The sequence below is a fragment of the Cuculus canorus genome, chromosome 12, assembly GCF_017976375.1.
Source record: "Cuculus canorus isolate bCucCan1 chromosome 12, bCucCan1.pri, whole genome shotgun sequence".
In the NCBI taxonomy this organism is placed as follows: domain Eukaryota; kingdom Metazoa; phylum Chordata; class Aves; order Cuculiformes; family Cuculidae; genus Cuculus; species Cuculus canorus.
In genome coordinates, this window is record NC_071412.1 from 12,751,283 (window position 1) to 12,769,655 (window position 18,373).

The 18,373-nt window shown below is 36.8% G+C and overlaps 1 protein-coding gene across 8 annotated transcripts in view; it reads left to right on the forward strand.

The window, feature by feature from the left end:
- Nucleotides 1-18,373, forward strand: part of MEF2A (myocyte enhancer factor 2A) — an 82,226-nt gene that overhangs the window by 30,031 nt on the left and 33,822 nt on the right. For all 8 annotated transcript variants that reach the window (XM_054077510.1, XM_054077509.1, XM_054077515.1 and 5 more), the window contains exons 2-3: nt 3,990-4,188; nt 9,982-10,185. In XM_054077510.1, coding sequence (XP_053933485.1) covers nt 4,135-4,188; nt 9,982-10,185 — 258 coding nt within the window. In that variant the 5' untranslated portion in view covers nt 3,990-4,134. The remainder of the gene's footprint in view (nt 1-3,989; nt 4,189-9,981; nt 10,186-18,373) is intronic.

Here is an 18,373-nt window from a genome sequence, read left to right on the forward strand (position 1 = left end):
TGTGCCCATACAAGTAATGTGAGGCAGTTTTTGTGCCTGTAATTTCATTCTATCCCTTAAGGAAGTAGAACTTCACCTTTGTCAAGATTGCTTCACATTACTTTCAGAAATAAATGTGCGTTAATCTTCATATATGTCTACTAATTTTCCTTTAGTTGGGCAAAAGTTTGTTGGTGCTTAAGATTAAATGGCTTTGTGACTTGAAACTTTTACCTAAATTTGTTTGCAATACAACTATGATTTAGCAATATTAAAACTTTGCTGATTACATTTTTCATGTATCCATGTAGTGGACTTATCTTATCTGTAACTATATCTAGTTCTGTTCCTAGTCAGGGTGGAAAATGAAACTGCAACTCTAATGGGATCAAGGATAAGAAAAGGGAAAAGTCATTGCTCCCCTGAGAAATGTAATGTGTTTGCCAGTGGTGGTAACTTTCCGTTTGCATGTTCTAAGCATGCATGAAAAGTGGCTTTTTACTGCACAATTTACTCTGATTTTTACAGTCAATGTCAAGATCCTTTCTACCCTAAGCCAGTGCCAAACTTATGTTTCAGTTCTTAGCTTTGAAAATCATCTTGTACGTGACTTCAGAATGAGAGAGATGCTGTGTTTCATAACTGGGTTGCCTTTGGCAAATGTGTTTCGAAGCCAGGTTTCTGGTGTCCATAGCAACCTGTGGAGAGGGAGGAGAGGCTGTGCTGGCTGGTTTCAGATGGGAACACACATACCTATAGGAATGTGGAATTTGCGAAGTGAGAAAATTACTTGAGGTTGAAGAAAGCAGCAGACCTGAGATGAGTGGACTGATGAAGGAGGGTAAAGCAGAGGTTGTAAATGGGAAGTGGTTTGATGCATTTTTGCCTAATAGAGCGTACTAATTTTAAAATATCTGAAATAACACCCCAAAATTATAACAAAATGTTGGTGAAAGCTACTGACAGTTTTCCCATTTCCCTTTTTTGTGATGGTATGTGGAGCAGGTAATAGTGTTCCCAGCTATTGTTTTTTCCATTAGCAGATGGAAAGCATCTTTTATTTTGTATCCTTAAGTACATATGCATACTCTCACATTGTATTTCTCAAGCCAGAACAATGAGAAGGGACTGTATGAAGTAAGTGTGTGGTCCCACAAAGGGGTTTAAAAATTGTGATCTTGGAGCACAGGTCTGTTTCCTTAGGAGAATGTTGAGAATTAGTAGATTTGCCTAGGTGTGTGTCTAATGCAGTAGAAAGTTATGCCTCTGTATAAATTTATGGTAGATTATCATCAGATTTTATGTACCTCATACAATGTGTACAGTATACCAGATGTGTCTCTCTGTTTTGGAAAGAACAGTGCAGGATTGAAAATGGTAGAGAGGACATGGCCATGGCTGGCCAGAGAATGGCTTTTGTGTTAGAAGTGGCTGATGGCAGTAGGATTCTTAAGTTTTGACTGAAGGTAACTGAAGGAAGATATAATGTAGGCATCAAAATCAGGACTAACATGTCAGGTGAAGATGATTGTTTACTGTGTCATATATTTAAAAAACTGTGGACACTAAATATAATCAACAGGATCAAGGCTTCAGTGGAAGGATATGTCTTCTACTCTGATGCATGATTAAGTCATGGAACTCTGCTTCTAGGTCCTAAAAATCTACACGGATTCAAAAGTTATGTTCGTGGAAGATGATCTGATGAACAGCTTTAAATTTAAGAATCTGTATATGACTCCAGAAATTTCTGATGCAAAAATAACTGAAATATCTGGAGAAAATGCTTTCTAAATATTGGTTTTAAGTATAAATAGTATAAATTTATAAAAAGTATAAATTTAAGTATATGCATATTGTATTGCTATGTTCCTCCTTTACCATCGTAGTGATAGTTGTTAATAGCTGTGACTAAAGTGCTGGACCAGATGGATTTTTGGTGTCACATGTGGTGGCTGTTTGTATGTGCTGGTTAGGACGGTGAGTGTGTTTTAAAAAGCAGAGGAAGAAGTCTGGTAATTGGGGATTTAAAGAACTGTTTCAGTAATGTATGATATATTTAAAAAATGAAGCTGCAGAAGAATAAAACAGATTTTAAGAGCAGCTTATAGAGACCCTTTTATTAGTTATGTTCAAGGATTGCAACCAGACTTTTATGGAACTAAGTTTAATGTGTGATTAGAGCATTAGCTGAGTTTTGTGGGTTTTGGTTTTTTTGTTTTTAGAGACAGTGGGGGCAACTGACTTAAGAGTGAATGAATATGAATCGAAGCTTAGATCCTAGTGCATATTGTTGGTGGGTTTTTGGGTGTTTTTCTTTTTCTTAACAAAAAGGTTGACTTTATATGCCAGCTGTTGCTTTCTTTGTAAAATATTTGCTGTGTGTTATTGGTTGTGTAGAGGCTTGTTCACCTGGCCTTCCAAGAGCACCTCAGACGAATTTTTTTTCTTGAAGAAATGCAATGCATTTTCTTGTATGCAATGGCAAGGCTTGCGTTAAAAGTGTTTTGCTGCATAAACAATGCCTAGCGCATTTACTTTTGACCAATGAACATCGTGCAGTCTTGGTGTTGATTTGATCTGAAGTTCCATGGAATAACATTTCTAAATACTGTTGGGCCTTTAGTGATGTTTTACCAAAGCAGTCCTTTGTTCCTATCAGGTAAATATAAAATGACGTCCCTTCATTTTGTGGTGTTCCTCCATCTCTCTCCCCTTTCTCCCAAGCTGCATCAGAACATGATGGTTGTTTTCTCAGCATAAATTGAATGTGTTGTGAAGGGTGGCCTGTGACTCACCGCCTCTTGCTGTCTCTAGTTATTAGCTGTCTGATGGTGATGTGGTTGCACCACTTTCTACACATAGCCGCAAGGACGTGGCGTTGTGACACCCATTTAAACTATGCAAGGCTTGATTTCAAAAGACGTTTTGGGTTGTAAAGTTAGAGAGGTTATAAGCTAATATTGTGGCTGGTTTTACCCCTTTTGTTTGAATGAATATTAGGTGGTCATAGAGTAAGGTATACCTATTTCATGTTTATACATTCTAGTATACGGTTGATGTTCTAGAGGCTAATTATTTTCAATTGTTCTGCAGTTCTGTTGAATTAATGTTCTCCTGCAGTTCAAGCAGTGTGTTTCGTATATGGCTTGGCAATTTTTTTTACTGAAGAGACATTTGAAACTTGTTAAATGAATCTGTTCTACAAGTTCATTTGATGCATTAGTAGCAGATTAAAATACTATGGCACACTACCTTTTCAAGTCACATGCACCTTTTTTTTTTCTGAATAATTTACCAAAATGAAATAAGTGCTGGACTGGTAATTGTTCATAGGCAAATGTGCAACTTCAGGATACTGTAGCGAGAGTAGCCATGTGAATGTCTTAATTAATCATTGGTGTCTTGGTAGCTGTGTTCAGTTGGGAAAATATTTTCTGTGGTCTTTATCTTTTTTAAATAAAGATATTTCCTCTTTCCTTCTCTCTTTCACTTCCTAATAAAACTCCATATATTGTCTTCTGAAATCAGACACAGTTTAGTTTAGGAACAGACGCTTGATATTCTCATGGCTTTGTGGTGTTATCATGATGATAATTTTACGAGACAAACAGGAAACACAAAGTTGCTTTCTCCATAAGCTTTCCTAAAATAATGAATGGAGTTTACCAAAACTTCATGGGTCATTTTTTGAAACCTCAGGTAACTTGCAGTGTGAAGGTTAGAGTGTTGCGTACCAACCCCTTTGACAACTGTAAAATTTAAGGCATGTGTAACTGTACATAATTATTGGTCCTTTTGAGCTTGCAGTTTATAGATAGTATCTAGCAAACTACTTGGAGTTTACTTAGTTGGAACAAAGTATGTAGTATAATATTCTGTTAATGAAAAGACTTGGTTCTTCACTGCAGTTATTTTATGCATGCATATGTTTTATAGCTCTCCAAGTGTTTAATGATGCTTCCTCTTTAGTAATTTGTAGATTAATTTTTTCAAAATTTATTTTTTAGGGGCTTGTAAGAAGAAATAGAAATCTTTTGTCAAGCTGAAGACAAAGTAAAAGAAAACTGTATCATGTGTTAGAATACTGAAGAGTGACATTTCTTGGATTAGTTTATTTCTGGATTGCAAAGCGAAAGAAAGAAGAGGCTAAAAATGGGGAGAAAGAAAATACAGATCACAAGAATAATGGATGAAAGGAACAGACAGGTGAGAAAGAAGTCTGCATGAACAAGTTCATCCTAAAAATGAATGGAAATTTGAAGTACATTAATCTGAATTCACTCTTTGAAAGCCAGACGTTTTCTTAATGTATCTACAGACAGCATTACTGGAATATGAATAAGAAATATATTTCAATGGTTTTACTACTGTTTGAGGGAAAATTGTTATGAGTAATATCAATTACTACTTTAAATCAGATTCACTGTAAAACTACTGTTCTTTTTTAAAGGGTACCCTGTACTTCAGTAGGCTGGAAGATCATGTGGAAACAGACACTTTATTTGATCTGGGGGACACTTAGTAATGAAGTTACTTAGTTACTAGGAACACTTAGTAATGAAGACAAAAGTTATGAGAAATTCAGAAAGGACATATTAAAAGTATTTGCAGCTGCCTCTGTGGCAGAGGAGTTTGACGTACCCGTAGACAATGATCTGCAGTGGTTTGGATATAGTAATGAATTTTGTTAACATGATTCGATTTAAAGGCATTGACTTATATTCCTTGTAAGAGCTGTTCACTACAACAGTCTTTAAAAATTGTCAGTCAAAACAGAATAGTACTTGGAAGTGTACTGTTTTCAGGAAAGCTGCTGACTTGGCTGCTCTTGCCCTAATAAAGAGGCGTTCTGTGGACTTGAAGTACATGACTCTGTGTAGAAGTAGTGTTTCCTCTTAACTCCTAAATTCCTTCATGAAATAAGAAATAAAATTTTAATCAGATATTGATATGTGGAGTATCTGCAAGCTACTACTTTAAAGGAAAACTTCTGTAGAAATGGCTTACGAGCTTTAAGAATGGTCATAGTGGATCAAAGATGCTGCTGGGCCAGTATCTTTTGTCCAGTGATGGTCATAAGCAAATACGTGTAGGACAGAGATGCACATGTTACACTACTCCATAATCTTCTTCCAGCTTGTAACTATTCTTAGCTCAGGGATTTCCTGAGCCGGAAGTGGTTTCCATATAGTTGGTAACCATTAATGGATTTTTTTTGTTGTTGTTTTTCCTGTCCCCCACCAGTGAACTTGTTCAGTTATCCTTTGAGCCCTTATGAAGTTGCACCATTTACAACATCTTTTGGTGAGGATTTCCTATAGGTCTGTTTACCTGTTGTTTCAAGAAACACCTTTTTGTTTATGCATAGTCATGTTTCTGCTAGTTAATTACCTGTTGTATGCAAGAGGCAGCAGTTACTCTGCTGTGTTTTCTTATGTTCCCTTAAAATAACTTTTTCAGCCTGAAGCACCATAGCTTTACTTAGCTCTTTTAATCCACAATCTATTCTGAATCTTTGACCATTCTTGCTACTTTCCCCTAAAGCTCTTTGATTATTGCTACATTATTTTTTGTGGCAAAAGGACTCAGAACTGCAGTGTTCAAGGTGCATGCAGAACATAGACTTGTGTTACAGTGTACTGATGTTTGCTCTGGGTTCCCTTCCTGGTATTTAATTTTTTTTTTTTAACTTCTCCTGAGGACCAGCTTGATGTTAGGGTCCTATCAGAATTCCATGACACTGTCTCAGTGCAGACATATCAGCTCAGAGCCCATTGTTTTGTTTGTGAAATCAGGATTGTTTTTCTCCCTGTGTCACTTTAAAGCAATGTAAACTCCGAGAATTCTATATATAGCAAGAAAAGTATTATTGGAGTTTGGGAGGAAGCCAAGTATTGTGTTTGAACAGCTTTAATCACACTGTGACTGTATGTTTGATGTAGATAAATGTCTTAAGTACACGTAGTAAAAGTAAATGAACTAGTAACTTCAGTTCTTTCAGATCTTGCTGTAGAAGATCTACACAGGCACATTGAAGAGGTGGAAATTGATTCCCCCCTACCTTTTTTAAATTATTTGGAGTAAGTTGAACAACCTTGGGTTTGTTCTACATGAAATTCAAATACTGTTATACTATACCCTGACTTTGGTGGGGTAGGTGTTTGGTTTTTTTCATGGTGAGCTGTGGGTTGGTTTTTTTTTGGTTTTTTTTTTTAATCTCCATCTCATTGTTCAGATTGGAACAATGGAGAGGAGGAGGAGGAGTAGTCTGTTTATACCAATTTTTAGCCCACTTGAGCTATTGCTGTGAGTAAAGAAAAATATGGGGATTAAATTTTAAGTTTGGGCTTTGGCTTCTTTTGGCTAGAACTTTTTTTTGTACTTTTTACAGTCTATGGAGAGGTTTTAAGCTCTAACTTAAAAATGGAATATTTCTTGCCTTAGCCTTTTTCTGTGGAAACTCGGAGATAACACACTCCATTTTGTTTTTAAAAGTTTTAAAAAGATTAAATAGCTTTTGTTAGTGCAGACAGATTTTTAATGTGTAGAGGTATCGATGGTGTTCCTTAACTCCACTGGTGTCCTGTGATTTTGGTAGCTAGTACATAGAGTTTTAATGTACTGAAATACCCAGATGCACAGGATATTTATTGGGTATTAATTTACTTCTGGGAATGTTTTGTTGACCCAGATAAAGGAGAGCATTTAGGGTTTGCTTTTCTCAATGGAGAGTGTAGTTCATTTGTGTCCTATCAGTTTTTCTGTAGCATACATAGCTGGTTAGTAGGTCACTTACAAACATGCTTATGTGATGTCCTGTTTAGATGTTTAGTATGATGATTAGTTTTTTGTTTGAAAATCTGAATAGAATGGGATAGAACTTTGCCTGCGGAGGAAGTTTATATAACTTATGTGGGAAGAAAAGCTATTGTTCTATCAGAAGCATCTTATTTCTGATGGGATTGTATGTGAGCTCAAAACAGAGTATATAGACTGTTGCTCTGGGGGACTGCAATTGTCGTGAGACAGCTCATTGTATTATTAATTAAGTAGTCTTATCTGCTTAAATGAGCTGTAGGACATTTATCTTCATTAAGATGAGTAGAATAACATACAGTAAATTAGATATCAAAGAAGCTCAATCTTGATGCCTTTGCTTTCTTCCTTTCACCCATTTTTTGCAAAGTAATATTAGAATAGTGCTGAGGGAGCCATTGGCCTGCAATAAAGATATGTGGTTTTGTTTTTAGTGTGGTCCTAAATGGCAAGGAAAAAAAATCTGCAGAACTGATATTCTCCTTTCTGAGTGCTTGAATGAAAATAGAGTTTATAATAATCTATATGCATTAAAGTAAGGCTGGGATTCTGGTGGCAGTGGAGTTGGTGCCACACACTATCCAAACACCAAGTGAGAAACTGATGCTGGCTGAGAGTCTCACTAGTAAAGTAACCTTACCTGAGGCGAGAAAGATAAGATCTCCGTAGAGAAGTTAGGACCCTTTATTCAGGATCATACAGGTCCTAAGTGGAAGAGGTGAGAAAGATAAGATCTCAGTAGAGAGGTTTAGGACCCTTTGTCCAGGATCACAGGGTCCTCAGTGGAAGTAAGCCTTCAGTCTTTTTGTTCAATGACTTTGCAAAGTAATATAGCACACATGCGTTTCACTTAAGAGCCTTTTGACTGACAAAAACTAAACAGCGGTATGTGTATATACCTGCTCATACTCGGGTAATAGTCTCTTAAGTGTCTTGTAACTGAAGTAGCAGCAGAAGAACAACTATTTAAAAAAAAAAGTTTCCCCAAATCACCAGAGGAGTCCAGACAAAGTAACTGTTAATGTCCCATCCAAGATAGGATCAATAAATCTAGAATGTTCTGAAAGAAGGCAGGTTTAAAGTGACAGAGGAGACTTAAGATCTGTTTTTACAAGCTGGCTATGTATTTTATGAGTACAGTAAAATTTCCACCTGCTTTGGGAAAACTGCAGCTCAGTAAAACCTGCACTGGTACTCGGTCAGCTGGTTAATTGATAACTGAGAAAAAGATACTGACTGAGGATGCTTCAAGATAAAGTCGGTCAGATTTTTTTGACATCTTGTCTCACTAATGTATTATAATTGTTAAAGACTAACTAGATGAAAAGGTCGTCTTACTCCAGCTGAATCTTTGTGTTGCAGCACTCTTACATAAAATTGTTTCAGAGATAGTCCTGTATCTTAATGGAGCTTCTCACCAAACACACTTTAAAAGTGTTGAAAAAAAAGAAGTTATGGTAAGTACTGGGTTTTCATCTGAGGAGGGATTATTCAAGCCTCGCGAAAGGCTCTGTGGTTAGTGGTCTTTAAACCCTGAGAAGTTTCTTAGTTAGAAAAACTGCACAGGAGCTTAAGTTGAACTGTGGTTATTATAATATGCCCCATGTTCCATATTCTCATCTTGCTATGTCTTCTGTTTATTACCTCTGTTCCTGCTATTGATAAGTGCTAAAAATCCAACATTCCAAACACTATGGGCACAGTGCATTTTGGAGGGAGCATGTGGAAAAACACTGTGCATTGTGGGGCTGTTTTTTAGGGTTTTTTTTTGATGGACATGGGAACTGTTGTATAGCAGGAGAGGAATATCAAGTCCATAGCTCCTTTGCAAACATTTGTAGTTGAAAAGCAAAGTATTCAAGTACTGTTTTAATAAGACAGTTATTGTCAGCGTGCTATATATATAATGTTGTTAGTATATCTGTCTGCAACCCTCTGAGTCTATTTATGTGGTGGGAAGAATTTGTATTATGGATAATATTTAAAAAGAAATATGCATGAGTTACTTGTCTCTGGAAAAAATGCCTACAGGTGTGCCTACGTGGTATTTTCCTATCTGTATTACAAAAACTTGTTGTACATCTAGTTAATTAACATGTTAAACTATGGAAACCCAGTTCATTGTTATCTTGCAAAAGTATTGTCACTGCTGTCTGTTGAGCAAATAGGTCATATAGGCACTCAGCTGTCAGACACATATACTTTGAATTGTTACACGAATGTGGCCATAGACAGAAATGTTCTGTTGAACGACAAAGTCCGAATTGAAAAGCTAAATCCAAAATTAGCACCTTTATTTAAAAGGTCTCAGAAGATTGACTTCATAGTAGCAGCTTAAGTGCCTCTTTGAGACACTGAAGAGGACGTTTAGTAAAGATATTGTCTTTTATGAAAAGTTGGCCTTAGCATTGGACCTATAATTGGTTTGACTTGATATGGAATACATTGATACTCTTGCATCCCTGGCTAACTGAAATATTTTGAAATTAATACATTTTTAAAACTTTTTTCTTACTTGATGGTGATTTTTGTAACTTAAGTGTCTTTCCCACTGCCCTGATGGGCAAATACTCCCAAAGTGGATTTATTTCCCCACAGCAGTTCTCATTGGACAGAATAAGATGTTCCCAGGTGGCAGAAAACAGCTTAAAAGTATAAGTGAATCTGATTAGATGGATTAATAGCGAGAAAATAAGTATATTTCTTAGCTTTGGATAATTAGAAATCATATTAGTAACACTGTTGCTTCTATTGATATTGCTGTTTGCTTTGGTTTCATTAGAATTAAGGTTGTGAGTAACTTGTAAGCTAGTTACTGAATAACTAATTATCACAGAAGAAAATATTGTGGTACCTGGAAAGTCTGTTGGTTAAACAGAAGGAAATACAGTTAGAGAATCCTGCAAACTTTAGCTCTCCTTGGTATTTACATGCCCTCTCCTTGGTACTAGTGGAAGGGTTGGGGCATGCAGTTGTTTAGCTTAGGCTAATATAGAGCAGTGGCTCTAGAAGTGACACCAAATTTAACAGGCAGTTCTATTAAGCTTGTGCATGTGTTCAGTTATGTCACTTGTTAGTAGGAATAAATAGTGTAGGCTCAGTTGGTATATTCCTTGAATGCTTGGTTATAGTCCTCTAAACCCTTATCATGTGTTTAAAAAAATCATTATTTTTTTTTTCTAGGTCACCTTTACAAAGAGGAAGTTTGGATTAATGAAGAAGGCATATGAGTTGAGTGTACTTTGTGACTGTGAAATCGCACTCATCATTTTTAACAGCTCTAACAAACTCTTTCAGTATGCCAGCACTGATATGGACAAAGTTCTACTTAAATACACAGAATACAACGAGCCCCACGAAAGCAGAACCAACTCAGATATCGTTGAGGTAACACTTTGAAAAGAAACATCAGTTTTCTTATCTCCTTAGTACTTTAAATATAGAGCAATATAGAATTTTTTAACCAAATGTATTTAGCAACTTGAAAATCTTGTCATAAAGTGTAAACTACTGCTTTTAGTCTGGTTTCTCTAAGGCAATAAGTCGTCTTTACAGCCATGTTGTTTTCCCATCTGCCCTCCACCCCCTGCCAGTTTCTGGGAAACGTGTTTGATTTCAACCACATTTGGCAATGGAAATAGAGGTGTGAAATATGGTTGTTTTTCTGGGGGAGGGAGAGGAAGATGTCTTCAAGGTTGTAATGAAAAAATCGATTATGTGGAGAATAAGGTATAAGGAGTGCCCTAAGCGTAACAGGCAGTTATGGTTGGCCCTTCTTCTCTTCTGAGGTAGTGGCCACTTTTGCCAGTCAAATGTTGTGAAATCAGCCACAGCCTGTGCTACCCCTGGTTCAGCCAAAAAAGATGTGAATGTATGGAACAAATGGACTTAAGTTTGTTGTCCAGTTATTCTATATGTCAGTTAAAACATAGCAGTGTAACAAGTGTAGTTTCTGCACAAATAGAATAACGTGAATGTATGTACCCGAAGGTCTCGGTTTCATCTACTTTTATTATGCTTGTGCTTTAAATACAAACTCTTTCCTGTACATGATTTCTAAATTAGGTACAGTAGAAATCAAGGATTTTCTTGGCAGTTGGAGCCTTTATGTACTTAACTGCATTTCAGATAAGAGTCATGTCTCCAGTAGTCCTGTAAATAGACTGAAACAGGTGGCTGACTTAAGTGTTTCATTTAAATTCTGAAGTTGTCTTCTGAACAAATGTCTTGCTTTTGAGGAATAGTGATCAGCTTTGTATAGCTGCAGAGTCTATTGCCAAGGGGATTGCAGAATACAGGGAGGATACAAGCTGATCTTGGAAGTAAGTTTTCAAGTGAAAATCAGATTGACAAAACTGAGAAATAGACAAACGCCTCATTTTTTTTTTTTCCTGAGAAGATTCTGTGCTAATTTGTGAACTGCCTTTTGTGATCAGAAAGAAAACCTCCCCAACTTGTCTTCAGTGTTGAGTACTAATGAGAGGGATAACGCAAGCTTTGAAGAATTGAAGAAGTATTACTAAGTTACTGGATTAGTTTAAATAAGGGATAGCCAGTGTAGAGGAAGGGAAAACCTAGTTCTTTCAAGATGAGCTTTTGATTGTGACAGATGTGAATTTGAGAGAGGGATGCAAGCAAGTCGGGCTGATTTTTTTTGTTCTGCCTCTAAAGTCTCTTTTTGTTATGACTTTTAGTAGTACTTGTTCACATTATGAGGACGAAGAACCTCTTCCAAAATGACTTCTATGCAAGGTGCCTGTAGTTTCTTTGTGGTTTTTGTTGGTGTTCTTTTTAAGCAGTGTCAAACATTTGACTCCTGGCAACTACACAAAAAAGTGCAGTAGGTACCGAAGTGTATACATGTTCCTGTTCTAGGGGAATGTGCAAGGACTTCTCTGCGAACGCTTTCTGATTTTCCTTGGTAGCTTTACTGTAGTATACTGGTTTGGGATGTGGCACTTCATGCGCATTTTTCAGATGTAGTATAATTTATGAATCTCCCAGTCTCTTCACATCAGCTCTGTGTGCTTTTTTAGTCTGCTTGAAATGTTTTTGGTTTTTTTCTTTCTTAGAAAAAAGTTATTTAGACAGAGAGGTGGGAGTGTTTACCTTCTTGCAGGGAAAATAGGTTTATTAAGTTTATGGATGTGTTCTGGATGGGAAAGTTAAATCAGTTAGATGAAATATTTACAAGGTAGAGTGGTGTTTTCTCTCTGTTGGGGGAAAAAAGGTCATGCATACAGTACTTCAGAGATACTCTGCAGTTTCATTTTTTTTGCAACTGATTGCATTTCAGATTTGCTCTGTGTGGTAACTTTGTAGTTTATTAGCTACTGCTCTTCAGACAGTTAAGTGATCTCATTCATGGTTCGGTTCAGATGATTTGCTTCCCACCTGAAGTAAATAATGTTTTTAATTTATAAACAACACTCCTTTTCAGTGGAAAATTATCTACGTTTTTGCTTTACAACAGAGCAGAATTGGTTCAGTGGAGGATATGATGTGCTTTGGAGCAGATGCAGTGACAGATACAGCACAGGCAGGGAGGAACATGGGAGAAGAGGTGAGGTGGGGGAAGACTATGACTCCAGTATTTAAGCAGTAGCAAGTTGCCAAAAGCTCAGTACTTGATGTAATTTTGCTATTGACAGATGCTTGTGGCATGGTAAAGGTAAAGTTACAGCAGCTGCATTTTGGAAATATTCTGAAAGAACAGTGTAAAATGGCTTCTCCTAATTGTGCCGATGTAGAAATACATTTTTAACAAATAAAAATTACATGCACACCCAAAAAATTTATCAAATATACTAATACAATTTAGAATAAGTAATTCCATTTTAAGGAGTTATGGCTGATGTATATGTCTTAGTTAACAGTTTAGTAACTTGTTTGCCCTCTTGAATATGACAGGTGGCATTTATTGTGACGTAGGCTCACCGTGAAACTTGTTGTGACCCATTGTGTTCTTGTTATGCATGACAGGAGGGTTTATTTGCTATGCTAGAAAGAAGCTAATTCTACACAGCTCAGAAACTGTATAAAGGAGGAAACAAATCTTCTGTTACTTATTTTCAATCCTGGATAGATAGCAATGTTGTAAATGATTAAGTGAAATTGATGAGACATGGTCCTCTTATAGTTGCCTCCTGTTCACTTTTGGCATAGGAATTGCGTTTGTATGCCCAGAGCTTGCTGTCTTCTGTTGCTGCTGGAACGTTTGTGTGAAAACATAGTAGGAGGGAGAGTGCTGGCATCTTAAATGGATGCTAGAATTATTTTGATACATACCCTTATATCTTTCACTGTACACATTATTGTAGATGTGAATGCTCTGCTGCTGTCCTATACTTATTTTTTAATTTTTTGACCCTTTGTGTTTTTCTTGGTCCCATTTTTTGTATTAATTTCTGTAACAGTTTTTTTTGCCCCCTTCTCCCATTTTCCCGTTCAATTGCTGAACATTCTACTTATCAATAAATTGTTGACTTCTTAACCTATTTCCTGCGATGGGTTTTATTGTCATGGTTTTTTTTTTTTCTTTGGTAGGTACTTGGTAACTGATCTGAGTGTAAGGAGTATGGGTTTTCAGCCGTACTCCACGCAGGTCTGGGAAGAAGACTTCCTTACTTATGAGGAGCAGGCACAATTGGTCTAGCGTTCTTTTAAAATAATTTCTGCACCCGTATGAAATAAGGAAGGTGAACACAGCTGTTGTTGGTTAGGACAGTGAAACTTCGCTTAAGTTGCTCGTGTCCTGACTTTTTTAGTAAAAGTCATTTACTCAAAAGGTGGCCAGTGTACTGTTTCGTTTCAGCCTCACAAAAGGCAAAGTTGTATCTTCTGTTGTGATTCCAAAATAACCTTTTCGTAAAATTTCCGAAATATAAAGTAGTATTAAAAAAATTCTTGGTCTTGAAGAAGATGTTCCTTTTCACATCAGATGAGAAGTTTTGTCATACAATAAGGTTTCATTCGGCTTTTTTCGTAGTTATTTCAGTGAAAGCTTGTGGTCTTGCACTGGTTAGACGGACCATATGTATGGATCATGAAAAAAGGGAAGTTTTCATCCAGTACGTGCTTTTTAATTCTTGAAATATTAGGATCGTGTTTTTAGTGTTACAAAGCTGTAATAGCACAGTTTAACATTGTTAACGCTGAAGTACTGTCTATGAATTGAAGGCCTTGCTGTAGGTGTTACAGCTTTTGATGCTTTAATATTCATAGGCTTTTCTTCTGTAGCACATTATTCTTGGCAAGTAGTTATTTTTCCTGAAGAAAGTAGTAGAGTAGTTCTGCAGAATAAAATGGGAAGAATTTCAGGTTTATCTGGATTCTGTATCCGTATAGTCCACAGAATGTTTTAATGTATATAAGACAGTTTGAGACCTTGAACATTCATCCTTTCTTGATCCAAATGAAAGGAAAGAAATGAACAGGCAGTCATACTCAGTCATCTTTTGCATAGAGGATGTATTGCAGATTCTCTACAAGGCAACATTTTCACTCTGGGTCCTTCTGCCCCTCGAGAAGGCCTCTGAAAGCAGCAATCATTCTGTTGTTCCCTCTCTTGCAGCCTTGCGTTTTCTGGGAGTCTAAGTTTGAAGACAGGCTCCTCTTTCCAAGTTTAGCTTGACTTTTTATGTCTTTTCCATGCTTTGGTGTTCCTTGACTGATAGAGCAAACGGTGTTTATTTAACCTGCACTTGGCTGTGGGTGGATGGGTTGTGCTCCTTCCGTCATATCATCTCCTCAAACTGAGGTGATGTGATATTTAGGAGCCTGTCTAAAATATGACCTACTTTGCTGGTTGGCATCTGTGCCCAAGAGAATTTTGGAGAGGTGTCAGTTTAATGAGCGTCTTCGTGCTGTGTAGCTTAGTGCTGTTTTCAGTATAGAATGACATGTTGTGTAAGGCCTGTACCCCAGATTTTGACAGTTGTCCTTGAAATATGCAATGATCTGTAATAAAAATTGTAACAAAGTGGTATTGAAAAAACCCCTATCCTGAACTCTATCATGTAATTACTGTGAACATACTCATCCTTTTAAAAAGGATGCTGCATTGGAATAATCATAATTATTTCTTGGTTTAAGTTGGAGCAGGTGATTGGGATGTTTGTTTTAAATGTCCTAACATGGAGAAAGTGCCTCTAATAGGAAGTAACAGTTGTGATGGCTTGGTGTGATAGTGGCCATGTCATAGTTTTGATGGAAATAAGACAGAAAGCAGTTAAGTGTGCCTGTTGCTACTTATAGTACTGTAAGCCAGTTTAATCTTAAAGAATCTGTATTCAGTGCATCATCTTGCATTAAAGTACCAATCAGGCACTCTATTTCTACACCTTTTTACAAAAAAAATTAATGAAGAGGTGCTGTAGGAGCAATACGTATTCTTTAGTCATAGACGTTTATAGTATCAGAGATGTGATTGTCAGATCGTGCCTTTCAGTAAGCACGGAGAGCTCATCTGCACATGCAGAGCCTGCAGCACAAAGAAGCAGATGCATCTCCACAGCCATATGGAGCATATGCCAAGAGACAAGCGTAACAGCGTGGGGAGCATAAACAGAAAAGTTGGTGTTGAAACACTATGTTTATAAACCAAAAGCTTTTTGCTTTTGTTTTTTAATCCAGATTTCTCCGCTTCCCCAGCATTGCTGCTTTTCCAGGCTATGGATTACCAATATGTGTTTTGAACTGTTACTGGTGTGTCATCCAGTGTAGTAGTTTAACCATGGGATCTTAGGGCATTTTTGTAGCACTTGAATTGCTTCATAGCTGCTTCTTTTTAAATTGAGGTGAACTTCATGTGGAATTGAAGATCTGAGAATTGTATGCCAGTACACGTGGATGTACACATAGAAAATTTGCTGAGAAAGATGTTCATTTAATTGATCCTGTTTCCTTCCTTGGTGGATACCTGGTGTATTGAATCTAGGTACACATTTGGCAAGCAATTCAGGCTTCCACGTGCTGCTATATAAAGCTGAAAAGTAAGATGGTGGAAATTAAATCACGTTCTTGAAAAACATATTTCTTTGAAATGCTTTATTAGAGAAGTTACATGGTAAGTTATTAAACATTTTTTCAAAAGGAAGAGAATGCTCCACAACCAGCTTCAGTTGAAAATGGAAACCGATGCATAATATAGGTGACAAAAATCTCCAAATTTACATGTAGTTTCAACACAGCTTTATAGAACTGAGATAGTGCTGAGAGGCAATAGCGTAGACTGATGGTTTGACACACACCAGGAGTATTAGGAAGGCTAGCAATGCTGATTAGTTAATGGCGTTTTGCATCTCTTCATATTGGATGGAGAATTCCCAGGAGTGGGCTAGGCTTAGGGGGGAGAAGGGGAAAGAAAGGAAAAAGCAAAAACCTTTGAGCTGATGGAAGAATATATATAAGTATCTGAATAATATTAATGTTGTTGCTTGGACCACTTGCTTTGGTCTCCAGATGGTGGGGACCACACTGTGTATGCTTAAAAGAAGGAAGAAGCCTAATCATGGTGTCAGTGAAGTAAGGAAATGACTTTGTAATTTGCTCGTGATGCTGAGAAAATGTAGGCTTTATTGGACTTGATTTGCTAAATGATTATGTAAATGTAATTATACTGCATATAACATCTCAAATAATTTGAGACGGCAACAAATGCCTTTGAGACATTTGAAGGAGCTGATTGAGTAGGATTTATGTAAGGTTAAGAACCAAAATGTTACTTTCAGCTTACCTTAAAATGAGAGAAAATGCATAAAAACTGAAGTGGTCTGGAATATGATTAATCAAAAACTTAAATATTTAAAAATATGTGTGTGTGTATATATATGCATAGTAGCTGAAATCTGTTTTTTCCTAATAGAAATATTTACTGTAAACCTGGCTTGTAGACAGCCTATGGTTTGGGGGTTTATTTTGCACTCAGGGTTCAGGATGAAACAACTTCCTTGAAAAGTTTCAAATGTGTTCAAGGTAGTAAATATTTGTTTTGAATACAGTGACAGAGACACCTGTGTATTTTGTGGGGAGCAGCACAGTTACCACTGATTATGGTAACCTGTCTCTACCTCTTTGGGTTCTTTTCCTTAATTTGGGAGGTTAAATTTGACAGTTAATCCTCAAAGTTCTTTTGTTTGAGCTGCTTACTGTTGTCATTAATTTCTTTGTCTTGCATTTGGTGGTATTGTTCTACTTTAAAAAAATTCCTGTACTGCTTTGGCTATGCTGACATTGCTCTGGGCACACTGGTGACTAATGTTGACATGCTTCCCCCTCCTCCTACTCCCCTTCTCGCCCCTCCCTCCCCCCCCCCCCCCCCCTTTATTTTTTAGATTACAGATTTTTGGTGACTTTAAGAAAACTGACAATGCCAGATTTTGTTCCTAGTTAGTTATTTTGCATTCCTCCGATATGTAAAGAATTGCCAGAAGTAGGATAGACTCTCTTTTTTTGTTAACAGCTTTGGCTTAAAATAATGTAAAGATAAACTCTCCTCATGTATAAGCCAGTGATTAAATTTAGTGTTCTAGCCTTAAGAACACTAGATTTCTTCTACCTTTTAAAAAGATGATGGTGTTTTAGAATTGCATACTGTACTGGTTTTCTGAATTTGGATGAATTACAGCTTTAGACACCAATTAAAGCATAAAGAAGTATCAGAAGTTTGTCTACAATGCATCTTTTGCTAGTCTTAGTCTTTTGTTAACAGTGATCGTGCTTAGCTTTGTTATTACCACTAATAACTTCATGTAGTGCCAGTTCTCTCCTACAATGGTCTTATGACTGTTAGACTGGTGAGAAATTAGCTGTGATATTCTCCTCCTTATTTTTGTTAATTAAAGAACAGAAAAAGCTAATCACTTAATTGATGAGTAACAGCTTCCTTGGCTGTACATCAGTAGAATCTCCGATTGTATCAAATGGCTCTTCAGGAAGCTGTGCTGCTAGAATCTTAAATCTATGCAGCGATTACTAGAGGATCTTTGTATGGTATCTTTGTATGAACCGTGCTGGTAGGTGATGTGGCTGTATTTTAAGAACCAAGATATATCTGTATTTCAGCAAGGAGACACACCAAGAGTTTGTGTGTTTTTCTCTTTGAGAATTTCTTTTCCCACTTACGTTTCCCTCTCTTTAAAGGGAAATGGATGATATCATAGGTCCAAATATTAGTAAAAAGAAGATACCTAAATCTGTCCTGTCCTCATTACAAGCTATCAGTGTTTTAACCTGGTTGTCTTAATGAAATGGTTAATTGTCTGCTGAGCTAGATGGTTGACCAATATTTTAAAATCTGTTCATGGACCAGAGAACTTCTTCCTCTCTTCCTTTTCTGCCATCTTCTTACAGGTATCTGATGAGAAAACATAACTCATACATTAAATTTTCTCCCTTCTTCTCCTTCCTGCCTCCATCAAATGCTGTTACCTTTTTTCCTGGATTTTGACATGAAACCATGAGAAGAATAAATAGTGATAGCTTAATAGGTATAGTAGACGAATTGTTAATGTCATAGTCTGGAAGGTGCAAGTTACTATCCAGAGCTGGAGTAGGTAGCAATTGTTACGAGTGC